Source organism: Gymnoscopelus microlampas, assembly GCF_963454915.1.
Source record: "Gymnoscopelus microlampas genome assembly, chromosome: 16".
Lineage (NCBI taxonomy): Eukaryota > Metazoa > Chordata > Actinopteri > Myctophiformes > Myctophidae > Gymnoscopelus > Gymnoscopelus microlampas.
In genome coordinates this window covers 1,038,017-1,061,384 of record NC_139953.1, presented here as the reverse complement: position 1 = coordinate 1,061,384, position 23,368 = coordinate 1,038,017, and the positions used below count along the sequence as shown (strand labels likewise).

The following is a 23,368-nucleotide window of genomic DNA, read 5'->3' as shown; positions in this document are numbered from 1 at the left end:
TTCTTACATTTATAATGAAGGTTGCTCTCCTCTTCTCTGACAGACGTGTAGACTGTCTCTCTTTCTCTAACTTTATTCTTAGACCGTCACATGATTTCAGACACTTTATCCAATCCAGTCCAATCCAAGTTTATTCATGAAGCACATTTCAAAACATCTGAGTTGGGGAGGGACTCATTCCAAAGTTTGAGGTTTATAACTGAGAAGGTTATGCGCCCTCCTCCCCTTCTGTGCTTGAGTAGGGATGCCAAGCAGGAACTGGTCAGCTGAGGGGACATAAAATTTAAGAAGACAAGAAGTGTATGCTTCTCATGTGGCGCAGTGGTAAAAGTCACTGCCCACCACCACGGAGGTTGTGGGTTCGGATCCACTGTGGTGCATCCGGCTTTGTCGAGCACAGACGATCATTGCACATACTCCTACGGGCTGGGGGCGGCACCTGTCAGCGGGGAGTGTTGGACTGAGAAGTAGGACGAAGGCTCTACGTCCTCCTGGTGGGGGCTCGTCACTGGCAGGTGAGTCAGTGGGATACAACAGCAGTGACAGCACAGAAATGTGTGTGGGGAGGAATTAAATGGCATAACGACTACATTGGGGAGAAAAAGGGGTTACAAAACTATTGGCTACTCTAAAATTAGAAGAAATAAAACAAAGAAGTGTATGCTGACGCTAAACCAATAGAACTATTAGAATAAATACAACATTTGACCTTGACCTTGGTATAAATGCCTAGCAGAAAGAAGGCAGATTTGATGTTTAATTTATTTAAAAGTGCAGTCCATTTTGACAGTTGATTCACATAGGGTTCCAGGGAGCCCATGATTCATTTGGGTCCAAAACTCTTGACCTCAGTTTTACCGTCTGATATATGCCTTAAACCAGAGATGGTTTCACACGTCTGAAACCAGGGCAGTCATTTCGCCATCCAGGCATTATTTCTTTTCAGAGGCAGATATAACTGTCAGTGTCAATCATTGGTCCTTCAACAATACATGTCTGAAACCAGGGCAGCTGTTACAAGGAAAGTTATGATGAAAGTTTGACACAAATCAAATTCACACACACACACACACACACACACACACACACACACACACACACACACACACACACACACACACACACATTTAACATCTTTATTTGCGTTCACATTTTAACAATACATTCTTGAACACAAACAATAGTAGATGCACAAACTTGGAAAAAACTCAACGACAAGTACTTCAGAATACAGATCACGGGTAACAGGAAGCATCGCCTCCTCCATATATGGCGACTGCCAATTATCACAGACATTGAACAGAATTTTGCCAATGCCTTAGCTTTTGGCTTGGGCATTCCTTCAATCTGCAGGCCTCTCACAACTGAATTATGGACATTACTGAGGCTTCCAAATATGAACACAAGCAGTTTACATTTGTAACCAAGCTGCATGATAGCATCTTTAAGACGTTGGTACTTAAGCACCTTGGTAAGGAATTCCTCTTCCAGGCTGTGATCAAATGTACATGCCACTTCCAAAATGGTCACTTCTCTACTGTCCTCATCAACACACACACACACACACACACACACACACACACACACACACACACACACACACACACACACACACACACACACACACACACACTCAGCTAACACACATTTACTACCGTGCAACTCAACACCGGCCTCAAATATGGTGTACATATATGTTAGTCAAGTAGATCAGAAACCACCCGCCACCCCATCTAAACCCATCTAAAACTCATCTAATGTCTGATCTGACCCTTGTACTCCTTGCTATTGGTTGTCGATTGTAATGTTGGTGATAGGGGTAAACTGATATGGGTTTATTAGGTTTGATACTGGTAATGGTATTATATGGAAAACACAACTGGAAACCATTAAAATTTTCTCCTAATAGAAATAGCTAAATCCAGGAAGTTTTCTATATTGGCAAAATCTGCTTTATTTACGTTCGTTTACGGCCTAAAATAGTGACTTTGAAAGCTGTTTCACCGTACAATGACACAAACACAAACAAACATATTTTCGACGATCCATTTCTAATCAATGGAGCAACTATTTTTCAATAATTTGAATTCACTGTAAACCACTGGTTATTTCTGTTCCTCAATGCTTCCTGTAATACTGGTTTTCTATCCTACCAGGACCTCTAATACTAGGAGTAATAGGATAGGAAACCAGCATTAACAGAGGAAGAGTGGTTCTCAACCTGTGGGTAAAAAAAAAGAAAGAAAATAAATTAAATTCAATTAAAAAAGCCCATTACTGCATCAAACTATACTATAAAAACTGGTCAAATATTGGCCAAATTGTCAAATAATATAAGAAAGAGGCAAACATTTTGAAAATAGCTGATCTACAAGCTCTCAATGCCTCGCAACGTACAATGTACAGTAGGAGCTAGAACAGTGGTGAGAACAGCTGCTTACAAACCTACGGCCACTGTTTGAAGACAAATCATATCACTATACCAATATGAAAGGCCGCCATAAAGTCTTTTCACTGGTTCTGCAATTATTATTTTTTTAGGCATAGATCTTTGAATGACCAGTGGTTTAATCCATTAGTTTGTTTAAGTCTCCAGGTCCAGTGAACAGTCCACTTCATAGCAGAGAAACTTGATGAGTCTGGAAGGAAGATCTAAATCCCTGAGGAGCTTTAACCTGCCAACACCAACCAGATGTCTGATCCTCAGTCTGCACAGCTGCATGAGAGGATGAGGAGGCACTGTAGACACGCACACACACACGCACACGCACCAAAGAGTTAAAAAATAATAGAGAGGGCACCGGATATCCCCTCCCATCCACTTGCATTGAATTGCTCAGCCAGCACATGGGCCGAAATCACCCCTTCTTCCGGGTTGGGAAATGTGATGAGCGCCTCGCTCATCACATTGAGATTGACATTGACATCACTATTTGGGGCTTCTGCGCAGAGGTGCGCAGCCCCGTGCGCAAGCTCGTGAGTCGAGCCCATTGGTCGAAATCGTTTTCGCTCGTTCATGTACAGTGGCTCCAGCTGCAGTACCTATGAATGGCCAGCATGTCCGATGCACTTCAATGCAACCACTGGGTTCTGGGGGCTTGGCACGTACACACACAGTATATGTCATAACACAGAAACTAGTTCTTCAAAAAAAGTCTCTCCTACACTGTCTGTTTCATTGGAGACTAGATAATAAACGTACTGTACCTGCTCTGATCTTGATATCGGTCCAGACTGGAGAAGAGACCAGATGTTCCATCAGTCTGGAACACAGCCTGACGTGGCTGACGTAGTTTAACAGCAGAGAAATGAGAGGCCCCACCAAGTAACTGATGGACGGCTTGGATACAGCCTCACAGAACTAGACAGGATAGAAAACACACAACCAGACAGTGTTGGGTAATATTACTCAGAAGAATAATATGTTACTTATTACATATTACACCTTAAAAAAGTAATAATATTATATTACTTATTACTTGGAATCAAGAGTAATATATTATATTACATATTGTATTACATATTACTTTTGTCCCCTGCCCGCTAAAAACAGGGGGGAAAAAGACAACACAATCTGTAGCCAGATCCGTTTAGAATTGAATCCAATTATTGGAATAACTAGAAGTTTGGGCAGCTGCGCGGCCCTCACATCTAGTGCGACGTATCGTCCACGTCCGCATCGCAGATCCACTTCACAGTGTGAGACAGACCATTGCGTAAATGTAGGTCGCTTATAATCAGCGGACATGTCAACACTGTGCTGAATGCCGAAAAAATTGCAGATCTGCAAGGCAACAACGCATCGACACGCGAGCCGTTGTTACCTTGTAGAGCTGTTGTCCAAAACATTGTGACGATTTCGACGTTGCAGCTGCGGAAGGGATTTGCATATTGGGTCATAATGCGTTTCATATTAATTATACATTGTGCAAGTACAGTAACGGTATGGGAAGCAGCTGGTGTTAAAGGCAGGGATTTTTTGTGGAAAGTGTGGAGTTAGTTGGGCCATGTGTCTGCTGTGAGACTGGGCACAACACTCCATGGGTGTCCTCGTCAATTAGTAGTGAGGATAAGAGTCACCAATCAGCCAATCTGAATAATTGCAAGGCTATAAAACTAAATAGTCAACAGTCTCTCATCTTTTGAACTATTTTTCTGCTGCATATTCCACATTTGGAACCATATTATCCTTAGTCCAGGGCCCATGAGTGGTCATTTGAATGGGATTTTTTTTGGTACCAGGAAAATTCTATGAGTACTGATAAAATAAAACCTTTTCCCATTCAGACTGCATGGCAACATTGTCTGCCTTTCATTGTTTTCAAGTCGAATGCTATGCACTAACTGCTAGCACCAAACTCCGGTGGAATGATAGTTTTAAAATGTTGTGATTACATCGACAACAAGTGTTGTCCCTGTCTACTTCAATGGACTACTTTGTTTGGGCTGACATGCTCCCCCCCCCCACTTTTGAACGAGGTAATGTTGCGATGTGTCTACAACATCTGTGTGACAGACACACACACTGACGGGTGCAATACGTTAGTCCGACAGCGCATTCCTCCGACAGCGCATTGCTCCGACATTAAACAGTAAACCCGAACCAAACCCGCACCCTAACCCTAACCGCACGCGGATGCCACATAGTCGGAGAAAAGGTCTGTCGGATTAACGCATGCCTCCCCACACTGACAGGGAAGTGGAGCACACAGACACACTGCGTCGCCGGCTCATAGAGAGAGAGCGCTTTTATCTCGGTCAGAAACAAGAACAAATCACGTTAATTGTAACGAGTAACGCAGCGTGATTTAGATCAGTAATATGGTATAATATTAATGGTCTCTTTCTCTCTCTCTCTCTCTCTCTCTCTCTCTCTCTCTCTCTCTCTATCTCTACTCTCCCACCCAAACCCAGCCACCCTCAAACCGTCATCACAAAACGTAACCTGAGGTCCTTAGACCCCTCCTCCTCTCTCTCTTCCTCTATCCGCTCCTCTCTCTCCATCTGTGTTTGACTGTCACTGCCCTCTCTCTTCCAAGCCAGCATGCCTGTGTCATTTCCACATTCTCCTCCCTCCTTAAACACCCACTCCTCAACCCCTTCATCCCTCTGCTGAAGCTTTCGTCACCTATTTGGTAACAAGTTTGATAACATCAGAAGGTCTTTCTCTCATACCAACCCCCCCCCCCCACACACACACACACACACACACACACACACCCCATAGCCTGACCTCGCCTTTCCCACCGAAACGTAGTGACTTTGTGTTACGCCCTCTTCTGTGACGCACGCGGAACCACTAGTCATGGCTAGGCTTTCCTCCGTCGTGGAAAATAGTGCTCTGAGCTGGCACTGCCTAGGGACAGGGGATTATTTACGTTTTTTGCCTAACTCCTGCTGTAGTCTGCTCTCACTAAACAGGCCTAGTGGACCCCCTCCTTGCTGGTCAACAAGGCAACCAAAGGCATGGCATCCCCATACCTTCAAGACATTATCCAAACCTTACAATCGTTCCTGCTCACTTATATAGCTAACACAGGCATGCTGACCGAATCTTCCCTATAACACCCTGGACGCTCCTCCTCACTAGAATCTTCTCCCTCCTGGCTCCAAGACTAGAACACCCCTGCAGTAAGAACAGCAGACCAACTCCCAATGTTCCACCGTAATTTGAAGACTCAGCTCTACAGACTCCACCTCAACACCTAGCACTCACCTCTTCAGACTCCACCTTATACCCCTAGCATTCCTCTCTTCATCTATCCCTTCTTTTCACATGTTTTCGATAGATGCTAGTTTTCTGTGCAGATATATTGTATGTTGGTTACTCATTCTCCTGCTGTTGTTACTTTTAGTTTTGTTGTTACTAATAGTTTTTCTTGACCATCAATATTAACTATTGTATTTAGATAGCATGTCGTTTGGACAAATGATAGTTTGTTTACCCTGTGTCCTAGTTTCTTTAAGGCACTACATTGTTCTCACTGCACTCTACTTATGTGACCATTTACCCCGTTGTTGCTGTCCATTCTTCCTCTGCTTACTCCGATCCATGACCATGACAACAATGGAAACAAACATACATTTGTGTCACATATGAAGAGTGAGCTTGAATAGAAACATAAGAGGGGTTTCACCTGGACGCAGTTCCAGTTCCTCTGCTCTTCACTGTGTGTTTGTGTGGGATGAGGCTTGCTGCCGTGAGCGCAGTGGAAACAGGAGCGAGCGTTGCAGCCGTGGTCCAGCAGCAGTTTGAGCATGGGGAGGTGCTCCATGCTAAGGAGCACCACAGAGGGAAATGCCCCGGGCTGGGTGGAGATGGAGGCATTCACGTCAGCTCCGTACTTCAGCAGAAGGGACACCACCCCCAAAGAGCCCCTCCTGATGGCAACGAGAAGGGGCTTGGACAAGTCCAGGTTGGGGTCGGCTCCAGCCTCCAGCAGCATCTCAGTGGCTTCCAAGTTCCTGTTGTAGACGGAGAAGTAGAGCGCTGTGCTGTGTTTGTCCTTGTAAATCTTACGTCGCTCTTCAGACAGCTGGCAGTTGGGGTCGAATCCCGTCTCCAGGAGAAGTTCCATGATGTTATTGCAATTGTGCTCTGCGGCGATGTGCAGCGGGCTGATGCCGCTACTCGTGATTCTGCTCCGACTAGTGACGGGAATCAGCAGGGACAGGATACTGAAGGAACAAAAAGCAGTAATTAAAACCACAGGAACACAGAGAGACTAGTGTGTTTCATTACTGCAAAGCACCTTCATTGTAGAAGGTAAGTGGTCGATTGTAAACAGAGAAGTGTTCTGACCGTGTGTGAGCTTTCTGCACAGCAACATGGATGGGAAGAAGACCAGACTTGGTGGATCTGTTGACGTCTGCTTTGAGAGACAGCAGCAGCTCCACGGTGGACACATGACCATTCTTACATGCTTCATAGAGCGGCGTTGCACCGTCCGCTGCAGCACCGTTAATATCAGCGCCTGAACACACAATAGAATATAGTCTGTCTGCATCTGCCTGCATGTCTGCCCCCTCTGTCACAGCAGCAAAAAACAGCAGTACTACAGGTCCTACTAGGATATAAAACCATCAGTAATAGGGTGTCATGTACCTACCGTGTTTGAGAAGGTAGCGTAGCGTTTCCAACTTTCCACTCTGAGCAGCAGAGGACAGAGGAGTCATGCCGTAGTTGCTGGTTGCACTGATTTTGGCTCTGGCTTTAACCAACATCTCACAGATCTCCACGTTGTTCTGACGGACAGCTTCATGCAGCGCTGTATATCCCTGAATACATGGGATGTTGACTGCTGCACCGTGGCTTAACAAAATGTCCACCAGCTCTATATTGTTCCTCTCACATGCTGGGGAGAACAGACACTGTTTGGTAAAGATATACAATAGCTTCTGTTGAATTAGACTGTACAGTTAGTCTGTGATTTGATTTCTGAACTACTTTGGTATTTTTCTTCTGCTACTTTCTCAACATGTTGAGGCTAATGTTTTGAAAATACTGCCTGAGAAAAAAACTAGTCACAAGTCGAGAGGAAATACAGAGAGGGTTAAGGTAGATGAACTAAAAGATCACCAGTATTCTTCTACCCTGGTCCTGAAGTAGTCCAGTACCTGGCCTGTAGACCTGTTCGCAATTTGGTGTTAGGGGAATTTCTCACCTGAACTGAGTCAGTGGGTCCCTAGACATGAAAAATCACGGAGGTGCTTGTCCGCCAGAGTGGCACGAATGGCGCAATGGCCAAATCAAAAATGGCCGCCATCGACTATGATGAAAATACAACTTCTTTGTTTTTGAGTGTTTAAACACATGTAATACCTCCATTTTGACTAATTGTGGTGTGTGGAATTCATTTCTGATATTGTTATGACCATTTTGGGTGATTTTGACCTTGAAAGGTCATGGTCAAGGTCATTTTGTTATTCTGAAGACCTTGGCCATAACCTGGCCATTGTTACGAGTAAAGACAGGTGCAATAAGTCTTATCCAACTAATTCTGACATTTAGAATTCCTTTCTGGTATTGTTTTGACCATTAAGGATCATCTTGTCATTGAAATATCAATATCAATATCATTATTCAATAACTTGATTTAAAAAAAAAAAAATCTTTAAAACTTTTTTCTTTTTTTTCTCTTTTTTTTTAACAGAAGACATGAACATGAAAAATGTTCCAATTCTAAATATCCCCCTTTGACTTTTATTTGAATTGGGTGCTTTAATTAGAAAATAAGACATGAAACTAAAAGTGATATACAAATAAAATCATAAGACAAAATCAAATTTATTTTTTTGTATAATTTCTCTTACAGTGCAGCATATATGTGTGCATACAGGTGTGATGGGTTTTTACATGAAGGATTTTCCTGTTTTTCATGGCAGAATATAATGCACGGAACTCCAGCAGCACGGCAGCCACATCGCCGAGTGTCACACTTGCCTGCACACTTGCATACTGTGAGCAGACTCGGTGGTAAAGGCTTCAGACATTTGGATGGCAGGAGTGTACCAAAGTGCTCCTCCCATCCATGTTCCATTGCCTCTAGTCTTGCCTCAGGTTCCTTGGCCGTCACAAGCAGGTGGCAAGCCCTATGCACCAGAAAAGCACCTCGTTTTATGTGACCTCTGATCACACTACTTGTGGGAGGGAGAGCATCAATTCCAGCACTGGCACTGGTATAGCTTTCTACCCTGACGTCATCAAACGTCTCAGCAGTTGTACTTGACCTAGCCCCTGCCCAGACACGTACCAAGTACTTCTCTGCCAATGCTGTGTCTTGTTCTCTCAAGGTGTCTGCCTCTCCAAAGTTTGTTAAATATTGTACTGGGTCAGAAGTCATAGCTGCATGTTTGGTCCCCACCTTGCTCATGCAGTCTTCCCCAGTCAGGATATGATCACTGTCTTGGCAAGTGGTGCTCCAAGATGAGAGACTGCTTGATGCAGTGGAAGCATGCGCCGCTTCTCACCAGTGCCATGCTGCTGCCAGATCTCCTTCATCCCCAGTGCTTGGAAGTATGGGGTGTAGTACAGCAGTAATGCGAAGGTGTCTGTATCATTGGAGACTATGATAACTCTCTTGCTCTGTTTCACACGAACAGCCCAGTCCACATGCACCACCAATTTGGTATCAGCCTCCTCAATCCAGTTCAAGAGGTCTGGGATCTCTTCACCACCAGCTGCCTTTGCTGGGAGCACCTCATCTTCAGAGACAACAGAGCTGACAATGATGGTAGTATTGCCACAGGCTCGACTGCACACCATATCCCGAACTAGCAGCTGGAGATTACGCTTGTTCTCCTCAGATGCCCAGAACTTGTCAAGTTTCTGAGGGATAGGTGTGTCTCTGTTCATGCCAATGATGTCGATTCCTGTTCTTGAGTCTGTGCGCCGCATGCGCTCCCCTTCCTTTAGAGACATCTCAATGTAGGAATCAAGAATGAGATGGATGAACTCTGGCTCTTCGCAGAGGGATAATGTTGAGCCGATGATGGTGTTGATGACAGCACCGAAAGTAGGGAATCGTGCTAGTGGCATCTGCCGTATTTTCGACATGAAGTCTACCACAACATGAGTGGCAAGAGTAGACTTTGGACTCCATTGGGTGAGGTCAAGGTCAGGCTCAATTTCACTGACAAGTTTTGACTTGTTGACATGAGCTGGAAGGTCACCTTCAAACAGGGGAGATGCTGAGAGCACATCATGAGTAAGGACCTGCCGGATGTTCATGCCCCGCTCCTTAGCAATGTCCATACTCCTATGTGCCTCGGCCATGTCTTTGGATGAGACTAACTTCTGCTCCTTCAGAATGGTTGTTGGTGTCTTCTTCGGTTGCTCGTTGAACTGCGGTAGCTTCCGCTTTGGTATGGTTGTGCTCATTTTCTTGGTCTTCTCAACTAACCTCTCCTGTCTGTATGAGCTGTAGACACGCTCCCCATTTGTGAGACAGTTGAGCAAGCGGGGAGCGACCCCTCGGTCAACAGCTTGCTTTGTGAGCAGATTGTGCAGTGGCACAGGCACACTGACCATTATTGAGTATGGATTCTGACGCTCTAGCACAAAGTCCAGCAGCTTCGACACATTCCGGTTGAATGTTAGGCGCCGAGTGGTACTCAATGCATGCTGGAGATGGCATTCTGTGTGTTTCGTGGTGTGGTTGTTGGTGAGAAGGTTGAGGACATTGGTGATTGACCCAATCTCGTGGAACAAAAGCTCGAACTCTGCCACAGAATTCGCATTGTGTGTGGCTCCTACTACATAGTGACCTCCTGGACCCTTCGACACTCGCTGAATGGTCTGCTCGACCTTCATGTCACCTCCTACAGCGCAGAACCAGCCTGGTCGATCCTGAACAACCCACTGGCCTATAGAGAAGCGCCGGTAGAGCTCAGGATGTGTGAACTCTAGCACCTTGATTTGTTCAAGATACCATGAGCCATGACGCAGGTAGTTTATGCAGTCACATTCTGCAAAGATTGGCATGGAGTCCTCGACAGTAGCCGCATGTAGATCCCAGTTTCCTTCTCTTTTATTATGAAAGGAAATACCATAAAAGGCACAGTAAAGTACAAAATCGTAATTTAATTATTGAAACATGACATTGACATTGATATTTCAATGACAAGATGATCCTTAATGGTCAAAACAATATCAGAAATGAATTCTAAATGTCAGAATTAGTTGGATAAGACTCATTGCACCTGTTTTTACTCCTAACAATGGCCAAGTTATGGCCAAGGTCTTCAGAATAACAAAATGACCTTGACCATGACCTTCCAAGGTCAAAATCACCCAGAATGGTCATAACAATATCCACACACAACAATTAGTCAAAATGGAGGTATTACATTTGTATATACATTCAGAAACAAAAAAGTTGGATTTTCATCATAGTCGATGGCGGCCATTTTTGATTTGGCCATTGCGCCATTCGTGCCACTCTGGCGGACAAGCACCTCCGTGATTTTTCATGTCTAGGGACCCACTGACTCAGTTCAGGTGAGAAATTCCCCTAACACCAAATTGCGAACAGGTCTACAGGCCAGGTACAGGATCAAAGTACCAAACTGGTTTCTGCATACCATCTACCAATGAATGGTTATAGAGGCAGCAGTGGCTCAGGAGGTAGAGAGGCTACTTGGGAATTGGAAAGTTCCCGGTTCAATTAAATCTCCTGATGAGCAGGTTGGTGCCTTGCATGGTTTCCTCTGCCATCGGTGTGTGAATGGGTGAATGTAATGCATATTGTATATTGCTTTGGATAAAGGCACTGCATACAAATGCATTTACCATTTTTCACAATCTTCTGACTAGTCCCTTAGTAATCAGCTAAGTGGAATGACAACAAGAACCCTATGTGAATTAACTTGTTGAGCACACACACATTTACTATAGGGCCAGGTCCTGGTAGGAGAGAAAACCAGCAGGGTTCAATTGCAACAGCATTGGGAACGACTGTATAGACATAACACTGCTATCTCCTGCATTATCAATGACTAACTAAAGCACAAACTGTGGTGTTTGTACCTTTTTTGAGAGGAGTATCTCGATCTTCATTCAAAATGTCAGGATCAGCTCCTCTCTCCAGCAGCAGACGGACACAGCTTGCATGCTCATTATTGACCGCTATCATCAACGCTGTCTGTTTCCCTGCTGTTTTCTTGTTCAACATACCAGGCCGGGCTGGAGGAAACAAGACACACTTAATTAAACTGAGATAAGATAATAATAATAATCCCCAAAGAACCACGTATTCTGTCAAAGTGTTCTTCAACAGGACAAAAAGAAAACAAGTGTTTGTGTTACCTGTCAGCAGCACTCTGAGACAGGCTTCCTGGCCATAGGCGGCTGCCTGGTGGATTGCCAGCCAGCCAGGCTTACTGGACACCAGGTTGTATCCTGGGACGTTAACTAGCTTTCTGACTCTGTTAGCGTCACCAGTCTTTATCGCCGCTAACAGAGGATCCTCCACCCTAGAAAACAATGCACCACACAAACACTTTCACAATCACACTGACTCTTAATGCCGACCATAGAACGATTATGGATCTCTTGCTCTCGAGCTCGCTGGAGCTCTTGTGATTCTGAAATTATTTTCTTATTTATTTAACTATCTAATTATTTAATTATTTAATTATTTAATATATATATATTTTTTTTTGTTTGTCTATTTGTTTATTTGTTTATGTAATTACTTAATTATTTAATTATATAATTATTTAATTATGATTATTTTAATATTTTTTAAATTTACTTTATTTTTATTGATCTATTTACTGCAGTACGAGGCAGGTCCAAAAAAACCGATTTTTAGCAGCCTCTGCTGGTCACTACCGTCATTGCAGGTCAATTGCTGAGTCCTGCATTACCCAGAATTCCATTTGTTTTCACCGGAAGGCGGAAGCGTTTCAAAAAGTTTTCTTTTAATTGTTATATACTATCTACGGATCGTTTCTCTTAGCCAGTGGAGCTGTAGTGACGGTGAGCTGTGCTTTCTTTTGCAGTTATTTTTCCATCTTCAAATCCTATAATACCATAAAAACAGTGTGAGATTCCTTTTTTGTTAATAGCGCCTAACAGGAAACCGGTGCATTTCCGTTTCCGGCTGTATGACGTCATAAGTGGTGGTGGTACTGACTGAGAGATTATGATTCCATTAGCACCGCAACACACGTGACCCTTGAAGATAAAGCTGCAGCATAGTCCTACCAAACACCATCTTTGTTCGGCTAGGTTTGGTCAATAAGAACGCAATGACGTCATATTCAGGCACCTACCGGTCAGCACGCTTTGTGGTCGGAGGATTTGGAGAACTGTAGTGAGCGGTGACAATGTGATTTTGTAGGGTGCTGGGCTTAGCGTTGGTGCTGTTATCGTGTTCGTTATTGGGTTGAGTGCTGGTTCTGTGAAGGTATTGGGTGCTGCGTTGAAAGAGTTCTGGATTGGGTGGACATGGGGTTTGCCTGGTATCTGTGGATGGAGTTTTATTGTGGTCTTCACCAAGGCTCCGTTCAATGGCTATCTGGATCAGCTCCTCATCAGACAGGTTGGTGTAGACAGAATAGTCCTCAAACCCCAACGATGGACCAGAGGCTCCTGGCACAGGAAGGCCAGCTGTCTCCATGACGATGCTGATAAGGGAGAACAGCAAGACAACAAAGAAATAATCTGATATTCCTGGCATTGAGATTGACCATCTCCATGACAATAGTCTTTCAGAGGAAACAAAACAGACTAGGAAAGTGCTTTCTTGGAGGGCAGGGCTCCACCAAGCCAGGTTATCTACCCAGGGCCAGCACATTTTGGAAGGCAATTATAGACAATTGGAATAGTATATGAGAAATCTGACTGATAAATCTTCATCACATGACTTCAGATATACTGTGTACCGATTTGTGTGAGTTTTGGACAAAGGTTGTAGGAGTTGAGAAAGAAAACGCAAAATTGTGGAAAATCTAGTTGGCACAAATAGTCTGCAATTACTCAAATCACAAAAGTCATGCATTTCCTTTACATTCGGATACAATCTTCTACCAAACCTACAAGGCAATCAAGGACATTGCACCCCTGCACCTTCAGTATCCAACCCCACACCCCATCTGTTCGAATAACTAACCAAAATATTAATGTTAAGTAACAATAACATTCATAACTACAGTATTAATATTAAATCATTTATAATAAATCGAGTAGAGCTACTAACCACAATATTGATGTTAAATATAACCATGGTATCCATAAACAGGCCACTAATCCGTACTATTCATAATCACAGTATTAATCCTAGATGTTCTTACATTTATAATGAAGGTTGCTCTCCTCTTCTCTGTCAGACTTGCAGACTGTCTCTCTTTCTGTAACTTTATTCTTAGACCGTCACATGATTTCAGACACCAAGCCAGTCCAATCCAAGTTTATTCATGAAGCACATTTAAAAAACATCTGAGTTGGGGAGGGACCCATTCCAAAGTTTGATGTTTACAACTGCTTGAGTCCCACCGTAGGGATGCCAAACAGCAACTGGTCAGCTGAGGGCACATACATTTTAAGAAGACAAGAAGTGCATGCTGAAGCTAAACCAATAGGACTATTAGAATGAATAAAATGTATTTATAAATTAATATATCATTGATATAATACCAAAATGAAGGTCATTATAATAGTCAAGGTGAGTTGTAATGAAGGGATGTCTAACCCCTTCAAAATCAGCAAAACATAAAAAGGCATTGACCTTAGTATAATGCTTAGCATAAAGAAGGAATATTTGATGTTTTTAGCCTATTTAAAAGTGCTGTCCATTTTGACAGTTAACCTCACATAGGACTTCATATAGGGTTCTACGAAGCCCAGGTTCATTTGGGTCCAAAACTCATGCCCTCAGTTTTACCGCCATTAAAAAGTTAAACAAAGAAAGTATGCCCATCCAAGCTATGATATCAAAGGCAGAGTATCATTTCTCCATCATTGGTCCTTCAACAATGCATGTCTGAAACCAGGGCAGTAGGTTACGGGGAAAGTTATGAGGAAAGTTTGACACACACACACACACACACACACACACACACACACACACACACACACACACACACACACACACACACACACACACACACACACACACACACACACACACACACACATTTACAGTACTACCGTACAACTCGACACCAGCCAGAAATATGGTGTACAAATGTATGTTAGTCAAGTATATCACAAACCACCCACCACCTCATCTCAACCCCACCTCATCCATGTCTAATCTGACCCTTGTACTCCTTGCTATATTGGTTGATTGTAAGGTTGGTTATAGGGGTAAACTGATATGGGTTTATCAGGGTTGATACCGATAATGGTATTGTATGGAAAACACAACTACAAAAAAAAAGTTTTTCTTCCTAATAGAAATAGCTAAATCCACAACATGTTGTACATTTCTATATCGGCAAAATATGCTTTATTTGCGTTCGTTTAAGGCCTAAAATAGTGAATAGTTTGAAAGCTGTTTCAACGTACAATGACACAAACACAAACAACCATATTTTGAATGATCCATTTCTAATCAGTGGAGCAACTATTTTTTGATATTTTGCCCACCTTTGGAGTGTGGAGAATACAAATATACATAAAAAACACAGAAAATCTGAATCATAATTGAATTTACTGTAAACCACTGGCCATCCCTGTTCTTGAAGATGCTCTTGTAATGCTGGTTTTCTATCCTACCAGGACCTCTAATATTAGGACTAATAGGATAGAAAACCAGCATTAACAGAGGAACAGTGGTTCTCAACCTGTGGGTCGGGACTCAAGGGGGCTCCCCACATGATTTTAGGGGTGTCCCCAAAAAAGTGACAATTTAAGTACTTTTTAATAAATAAAAAAAAGAACAGAAAATGAATCAAATTATATTAAAAAAGACATTTACTGCATCAAAAGTAATCAACAAACTATACTATAAAAACTGGTCAAACATTGGCCAAATTGTCAAATAATTTAAGAAAGAGAAAAACATTTTGATAAATACGTACAATGTACAGGAGGAGCTAGAACAGCGGTGAGAACAGCTGCTGACAAACCTACGCCCACTGCTTTGAAGACAAATCATATCACTATACCAATATGAAGGTCCACCATAAAGTCTTTTCACTGATTTTGCAATTACGTTTTTATTTAGGCAGAGATCTTTGAGTGACCAGTGGTTTAATCCATTGGTTTGTTGTAAGTGTCCAGGTCCAGTGAACAGTCCACTTCATAGAAGAGAAACTTGATGAGTCTGGAAGGAAGATCTAAATCCCTGAGGAGCTTTAACCTGCCAACACCAACCAGATGTCTGATCCTCAGTCTGCACAGCTGCATGAGAGGATGAGGAGGCACTGTAAACGCACGCACGCACGCACGCACGCACGCACGCACGCACGCACGCGCGCGCACACACACACACACACACACACACACACACACACACACACACACACACACACACACACACACACACAGTATATGTCATATCAAAGTAACTAGTTCTTGAAAAAGTCTCTCCTGCACTGTCTGATTCTGATTCATTGGAGACCAGATAATAAACGTACCTGCTCTGATCTTGATTTCGGTCCAGAGTGGAGAAGAGACCAGATGTTCCATCAGTCTGGAACACAGCCTGACGTGGCTGACGTAGTTTAACAGCAGAGAAACGAGAGGCCCCACCAAGCGACTGATGGACGGCTGGGACACAGCCTCACAGAACTAGACAGGATAGAAAACACACAACCAGACAGTGTAGGGGAATATTAATCAGGAGAATAATGTGTTACTTATTACATATTACTCCTTAACAATATTATATTACTTATTACTTGGAATCAAGAGTAATATATCACATTACATTATATTACATATTCTCTCTAAAGAGATCTAAAATGTTGTGCTTACATCGACAACAAGTGTTGTCCCTTTCTACTTAAATGGCCTACTTTGTTTGGGCTGATGTGCTTTCCCCACCTTTTTTTAACAAGGCAATGTTGCATGCGTCTACAACGTCTGTGTGTGACACACGCGTGAGCACGCACGCACGCACACACACACGCATGCACAGTCTCACACGTACACGCACGCATGCACGCACACACACTGACAGGGAGTGGAGCACACAGACACACTGCATCGCCGGCTCATAGAGAGAAGGCGCTTTTATCTCGGTCAGAAACAAGAACGAATCACGTTCATTGTAACGGGTAACGCAGCGTGATTTAGATCAGTAATATGGTATAATATTACTGTTTTGTTTGTTTGTATAATATTACTGTTACTGCCCAACACTGCAACCAGACAGCCTAGAAAACTATGCTGCTGCTCTCCCTCTAACCTTTCCGTTACCCCCTCAGATCTCAGAATACTACCGTCTCTCTCTCTCTCTCTCTCTCTCTCTCTCTCTCTCTGTCTCTCTGTGTGTGTGTCTCTCTCTCTCTCTCTCTGTGTGTGTGTGTCTCTCTCTCTCTCTCTCTCTCTCTCTCTCTCTCTCTCTCTCTCTCTCTCTCTCTCTCTCTCTCTCTCTCTCTCTCTCTCTCTCTCTCTCCCTCCTAAACCCAGCCACCCTCAAACCGTCATCACAAAACGTAACCTGAGGTCCCTAGTCCTCTCCTCTCTCTCTCTCTTCCTCTATCCACTCCTCTCTCTCCCTAACTGGATTCCTTTCCCTCCCTCTCAATCTCAACTGATTCTTCAACCTCCTCCTTTCTCTCCACTATATCATCTGTGTTTGACTGTCACTGCCCTCTCTCTTCCAAGCCAGCATGCCTGTGTCTCTTCCACATTCTCCTCCCTCCTTAAACCCCCTCTCCCCACCCCCCTTCATCCCTCTGCTGAAGCTTTCGTCACCTCATTTGCTAACAAGTTTGATGACATCACACCCCCCCCCCCCCACCCTCCTGAGGGGCGACCACGCCTTTCCCACCGGAACGTAGTGACCTTTGTGCTAAGCCTCTCTCACAAGCCCTGCGTCACTCTCCTGTGACGCACGGCACGCGGAACCCTTAGTCATCTAGTCACGGCTAGGCTTTCCTCCGGAGGAAAATAGTGCTCGGTGCTGGCACTGCCTAGGGAAGGGGGTTATTTTACGATTCCGTCCCTATCTGTACATAACTCGAACGGCGCTGAGTTTACTCTAGCGGACTCCACAATGTTCGGCATGGCGACTCGTATTAGATAAGATATATAAAAAGTTGTCCTTCAACACAAACATTGCAGCGGTCATTCTTTCCTGTAGGTTTACATAAAATCCGAAGTATCACACTATTCCTCACTCAGGAGACTATACACAGCTCCTTATCCAGGCCTCTGTCATTTCCAAGCTTGACTACTCTAACTCTCTCCTTATTGGACTCCTTAGTAGTGCCTGCTCATGTAAGCCCCTCCAAATGATCCAGAATGTCACAGCACGCCTGGATTTCAACCACCCAGAACGTTTCATTCCGTGTCCCTATTGTTTGCTGTCCATGCTCTGCTTACTCCGATCCATGACCATGACAACAAACAAACATACTTTTTTGTCATATGAAGAGTGCGCTTGAAAAGAGTAGTTTCACCTGGAGACGGCTCCGTGGAGCATCACGGTTCCAGATCGTCTGCTCTTCACTGTGTGCTTGTGTGGGATGAGGCTTGCTGCCGTAAACGCAGTGGAAACAGGAGCAAGCGTTGCAGCCGTGGTCAAGCAGCAGTTTGAGCATGGGGAGGTGCTCCAAGCTAAGGAGCACCGCAGAGGGAAATGCAGAGGGCTGGGTGGAGATGGAGGCATTCACGTCAGCTCCGTACTTCAGCAAAAGGGACACCACCCCCAAAGAGCCTCTCCTGATGGCAACGAGAAGGGGCTTGGACAAGTCCAGGTTGGGGTCGGCTCCAGCCTCCAGCAGCATCTCAGTGGCTTCCAGGTTCCTGTTGTAGACGGAGAAGTAGAGTGCCGTGCTGTGTTTGTCCTTGTAAATCTTACGTCGCTCTTCAGACAGCTGGCAGTTGGGGTCGAATCGCGCCTCCAGGAGGAGAAGTTCCATGATGTTATTGCAATTGTGCTCTGCGGCGATGTGCAGCGGGCTGATGCCACTACTTGTGATTCTGCTCTGGCTAGTGACATGAATCAGCAGGGACACAATGCTGATGGAACAAAAAGCAGACATTAACACCACAGGAACACAGAGAGAATAGTGTTCTTCATTACTGCAAAGCACCTTCATTGTAGAAGGTAAGTGATCGATTGTAAACAGAGAAGTGTTCTGACCGTGTGTGAGCATTTTGCACAGCAACATGGATGGGCAGAAGACCAGACTTGGTGGATCTGTTGACGTCTGCTTTGAGAGACAGGAGCAGCTCCACGGTGGACACATGACCATGCTTACATGCTTCATAGAGCGGCGTTGCACCGTCAGATGCAGTACCGTTAATATCAGCACCTGAACACACAATAGAACACTGTCTGTCTGTCTGTCTGCCCCTCTGTCCAACAAACTATGATATACAGTAACCTCTTGTACAGCTAAAGAAAACAGCAGTACTACAGGTCCTACTAGCATATAAAACCATCAGTACTAGGGTGTCATGTACCTACCGTGTTTGAGAAGGTAGCGTAGCGTTTCCAACTTTCCACTCTGAGCAGCAGAGGACAGAGGAGTCATGCCGTAGTTGCTGGTTGCACTGATTTTGGCTCTGGCTTTAACCAACATCTCACAGATCTCCACGTTGTTCTGACGGACAGCTTCATGCAGCGCTGTATATCCCTGAATACATGGGATGTTGACTGCTGCACCGTGGCTTAACAAAATGTCCACCAGCTCTATATTGTTCCTCTCACATGCTGGGGAGAACAGACACTGTTATACAATAGCTTCTGTTGAATTAGACTGTACAGTTAGTCTGTGATTTGATTTCTGAACTACTTTGGTATTTTTCTTCTGCTACTTTCTCAACATGCAGAGGCTAATGTTTTGAAAATACTGCCCTCTTCAGAGAAAAACCTCTAGTCACAAGTCAATATACTAGTTTATCGTGTTTTTTTTTCAGTTAGACTTTTTCTTTTAAGATCAGTTGGTAGCTTGTTCATTTGTTAACATTTTGATCAGAGGAAATACAGAAAGGGTTAAGGTACAGATGGAGGAGGATTCACCAGTATTTTTCTACCCTGGTCCTCAAGTACCCAATTGGTTTCTGCATACCAGCTACCAATGAATGGTTATAGAGGCAGCAGTGGCTCAGGAGGTAGAGAGGCTACTTCAATTAAATCTCCTGATGAGCAGGTTGGTGCCTTGCATGGTTTCCTCTGCCATCGGTGTGTGAATGGGTGAGTGTAATGCACATTGTAAAGTGCTTTGATAAAGGTACCATTTTTCACCATCTTCTAACTATTCCCTTAGTAATCAGCAAAGTAGAATGACAACAACCCTATGTGAATATAATTAACTTGTTGGTTGTATTGAGCACACACACATTTACTAGGGACCAGGTCCTGGTAGGATGAAAACCAGCAGGGTTCAATAGCAACAGCATTCCCAGCAAGCGCAGTCAGGACCCGGACGAATCAGTGACATCTCAATTGGGGCTTGATCCAGTCAAACCAAGACTAGTCAGATCTGGCCCAGAATATCACCTGATTTCAACCAAAATGGGTAAATCAGAGAGTCCGATCTAGGCCAGATCAAGTCAAATCAAGTCAGATCTGGCCCAGAATATAACCTTATTTCAACAAACATAAATCCCACATACTTTGCCACTGAAAACTACTCGATGATAATGAAATAGCTGTAATATTGGTCAAATCACGTATTTTCAATCCAAATCTGTTAATATTGAAAATCTGATTACTGTTTTACTAGCCTTACTATCAACTAATAGCGTTGATTTACAAGCTGTTGTCATAGGCATAAAACAACATTCTGAAATCGCATCTGGTTTCTGCATAGGTGCAGTGGCATATCCTACCTTCACTTTTCCTGTGGGTTATTTTCATATCAAAAGGGCCCGTTTATTATTAAAATATTGAATGTATCTGAACTACCTAACGTATTGCAACGTATAACATCATACATGCATGCACAATGATCAACGTGTTTGTGCACTGAACACGTGTTTGCTGCTATAATGTGGTGTTTGTACCTTTTTTGAGAGGAGTATCTTGATCTTCATTACCAATTTCAGGATCAGCTCCTCTCTCCAGCAGCAGACGAACACAGCTTGCATGCTCATTATTGACCGCTATCATCAACGCTGTCTGTTTCCATGCTGTTTTCTTGTTCAACATGCCAGGCCGTGCTGGAGGAAACAAGCAGGAAACAAGACACACTTAACTAAACTGAGATAATAAGATAATAATAATAATCCCCAAAGAACCAGGTCTTCAGTCAAATTGTTCTTCAGCAAGACAAAAAGAAAACAAGTGTTTGTGTTACCTGTCAGCAGCACTCTGAGGCAGGCTTCCTGGCCATAGGCGGCTGCCTCGTGGATTGCCAGCCAGCCAGTCTTTATACTGAACAACACGTTGCATCCTGGGACGTTAACTAGCGTGCTGACTCTTTTATCATCACCAGTCTTTATCGCTGCCAACAGAGGATCCTCCACCCTAGAAAAAATGGCACCACATACACTGTAATGTTTTACAATCAAACTGACTCTTAATGCCGACCAAAGAAAGATTATGGATCTCTTGCTCTGGAGATCTTATGATTCTCAAATTATCTCCTTTTTTTAAATTAATGTATTCATTTATATTGATTAGGACCCTATGCAGGGTATTCCTTGCACCAATAAATGTGAAAATTGTACCTATTTTATGGGTTTCAAAAATGGATGGTGCAAAATGGCTCACTAGTGCCCCCTACAAAATTTTAAATGTTAAGCACCACAACACGGTTTCACCTATATGCACAGAATTTGGCACGCACTTGTATCATGCTGAGATTTCAAAAAGCCTTTTGATGCCATGACCTAAAACCCAACAGGAAGCCATTTTGAATTGGTCGTGGTGTTTTAGTGCTTTTTATGCCATTTACAGCGTTTGTACTTGACCTCCTCCTATAGGAGGATATTCAGATCCGCCTCAAACTCGCTCAGCCTACATAAAAGACCTTCGCAATGAAAAGCTATAAAAAGGGTGAGTTTTTGGACGTGTTTCACCACTAAACAATTAGTGCTTTGTAAATCGGCTGTGCGAGTCATGTTTTAAAGACATCTAGGTGGCAATATTGAGTTATAAACTTAACGCCACCTACTGGTAACATTAATCAGTCTAGTCAGGGTGGCTGTAGCTCATCCTGATTCGCGTCCCGGCCCCGGCCTACTGTATGTATGGAAATGTCCCTGAGCAAGACACTACTTTATGTTATTGATGGTCTGTGTTTCTGGAGTTTTTTTTCCCCAACTCACTCCTCTGGGGAAACATGTATTATATTTCCATCAATCTGGGCGCCCATTAGTTTTTTCCCTTTGTTTTTGCCTCTGGGGGCACCTCCTGCTTTTTTGAATAGAAACAGGAACTCTGTTTGGCTCCTCCCGTTTCTTGGTCTACTTCCTTCCGTGTGCTTCTGTGTTTGTTCCTACTAACAACAACACTACATGTTTAAGGCAGTGGTGCTGACTGTTTCCATTAGCACCGCAATACGCCACACGTGACTGTCACGTTCCCCTTGAAGATAAAGATGCAGCAAACACTATCTTTGTTCGGCTATGTTTGGTCAATAAGAACACAATGACGTCATATTCATTAAGTCTGTCAGGCACCTACCGGTCAGCACACGTTGAGGTCGGAGGATTGGGAGAACTGTAGTAAGCGGTGATAATATGATCTTGTAGGGTGCTGGGCTTAGCACTGGTGCTGTGAATATGTTGGTTGCCTGGTTGAGTGCTGGTGCTGCTGGGAAGGTGTGGGGTGCTGGGCTGTCTGACTTCTGGATCGGGTGAACATGGAGTTTGTCTGGTATCTGTGGCTGGAGTGTTATTGTGGTCTTCACTGAGGCTGCGTTCGATGGCTATCTCGATCAGCTCCTCATCAGACAGGTTGGTGTAGACAGAATAGTCCTCAAACCCCAACGATGGACCAGAAGCTCCTGGCACAGAAAGTCCAGCTGTCTCCATGATGATGCTGATGAGGGAGAATAACAAGACAACACAGAAATAATCTGATATTCTTGGCCTGTTCCAAACAAATGATTGACACATGTCAATGATTGGTCTGCTGCCATCCAATCACAAGTTGTATGACTACAGAAGCTGACCAATCAGAACATAGTTTATCACACTCTTGGTCCCTTTTCTCACTCCCCTCACCTGTGTCAACCCCAACCACAAGGCCATGATGAGGTACTTAATATCAGACACTAAACCATTCCCATCTCAATGCCAATAGTCTCTCAGAGGAAACAAAACTAATCTACCCAGGGCCAGCACATTTTGGAAGGCAGTTATAAACGATTGGAATGGTATATGAGAAATCTGACCGATACATTTTTATCACATTACGTCAGAGATACTGTGTACTGATTTGTGTGAGTTTTGGACAAAGGTTGTAGGAGGTTGTAGCAAAAAGTGTGTTTTGAAGAAAACGCTAAATAGTGGGAAATCTAGTTGGCACAAAATAGTCTGCACTGACTCAAATAAAAAAAGACTTGCATTTCCTTTACATTCGGATAAAATATTCTACCAAACCACAGCAATTTTTGTTACAGCATCTATATTCAAGTCTCAAAACAGAGAGCGAGAACATCTGAAGGATGCCACGACATTGTAGACCTTTGTAGACTCCAGAATGTCCAGAATGTCTCCTCCACTCTTTGCTCTCTTCACTGGCTTCTGGTTGCTGTCCGCAGCCAATACAAAGCACTGGTGGGATCCACTCAT

The 23,368-nt window shown here is 43.7% G+C and overlaps 2 protein-coding genes across 2 annotated transcripts in view; both read right to left on the bottom strand.

Annotated features, from left to right (window-relative positions):
• The window catches only part of LOC311062574 (uncharacterized protein), a 21,005-nt gene extending 7,154 nt beyond the window's left edge, over positions 1–13,851 (bottom strand). Inside the window, exons 1-9 of the mRNA XM_084081714.1 lie at positions 13,798–13,851; positions 12,778–13,131; positions 11,807–11,973; positions 11,528–11,683; positions 7,110–7,355; positions 6,803–6,974; positions 6,138–6,678; positions 3,208–3,361; positions 2,586–2,739 (exon numbers count right to left, since the gene is read on the bottom strand). Coding sequence (XP_083937840.1) covers positions 2,586–2,739; positions 3,208–3,361; positions 6,138–6,678; positions 6,803–6,974; positions 7,110–7,355; positions 11,528–11,683; positions 11,807–11,973; positions 12,778–13,124 — 1,937 coding nt within the window. The 5' untranslated portion in view covers positions 13,125–13,131; positions 13,798–13,851. The remainder of the gene's footprint in view (positions 1–2,585; positions 2,740–3,207; positions 3,362–6,137; positions 6,679–6,802; positions 6,975–7,109; positions 7,356–11,527; positions 11,684–11,806; positions 11,974–12,777; positions 13,132–13,797) is intronic.
• Positions 1,197–23,368, bottom strand: LOC311062573 (ankyrin repeat and SOCS box protein 2-like; the record flags this gene model as incomplete). Its single annotated transcript, XM_084081713.1, has 10 exons — positions 1,197–2,445; positions 15,577–15,873; positions 16,087–16,240; positions 18,079–18,640; positions 18,765–18,936; positions 19,092–19,337; positions 20,633–20,788; positions 20,926–21,095; positions 22,257–22,613; positions 23,271–23,368. The coding sequence occupies 9 exons, from the start codon at positions 23,366–23,368 to the stop codon at positions 15,701–15,703; spliced, it is 2,088 nt and encodes a 695-aa protein (XP_083937839.1). The 3' UTR covers positions 1,197–2,445; positions 15,577–15,700.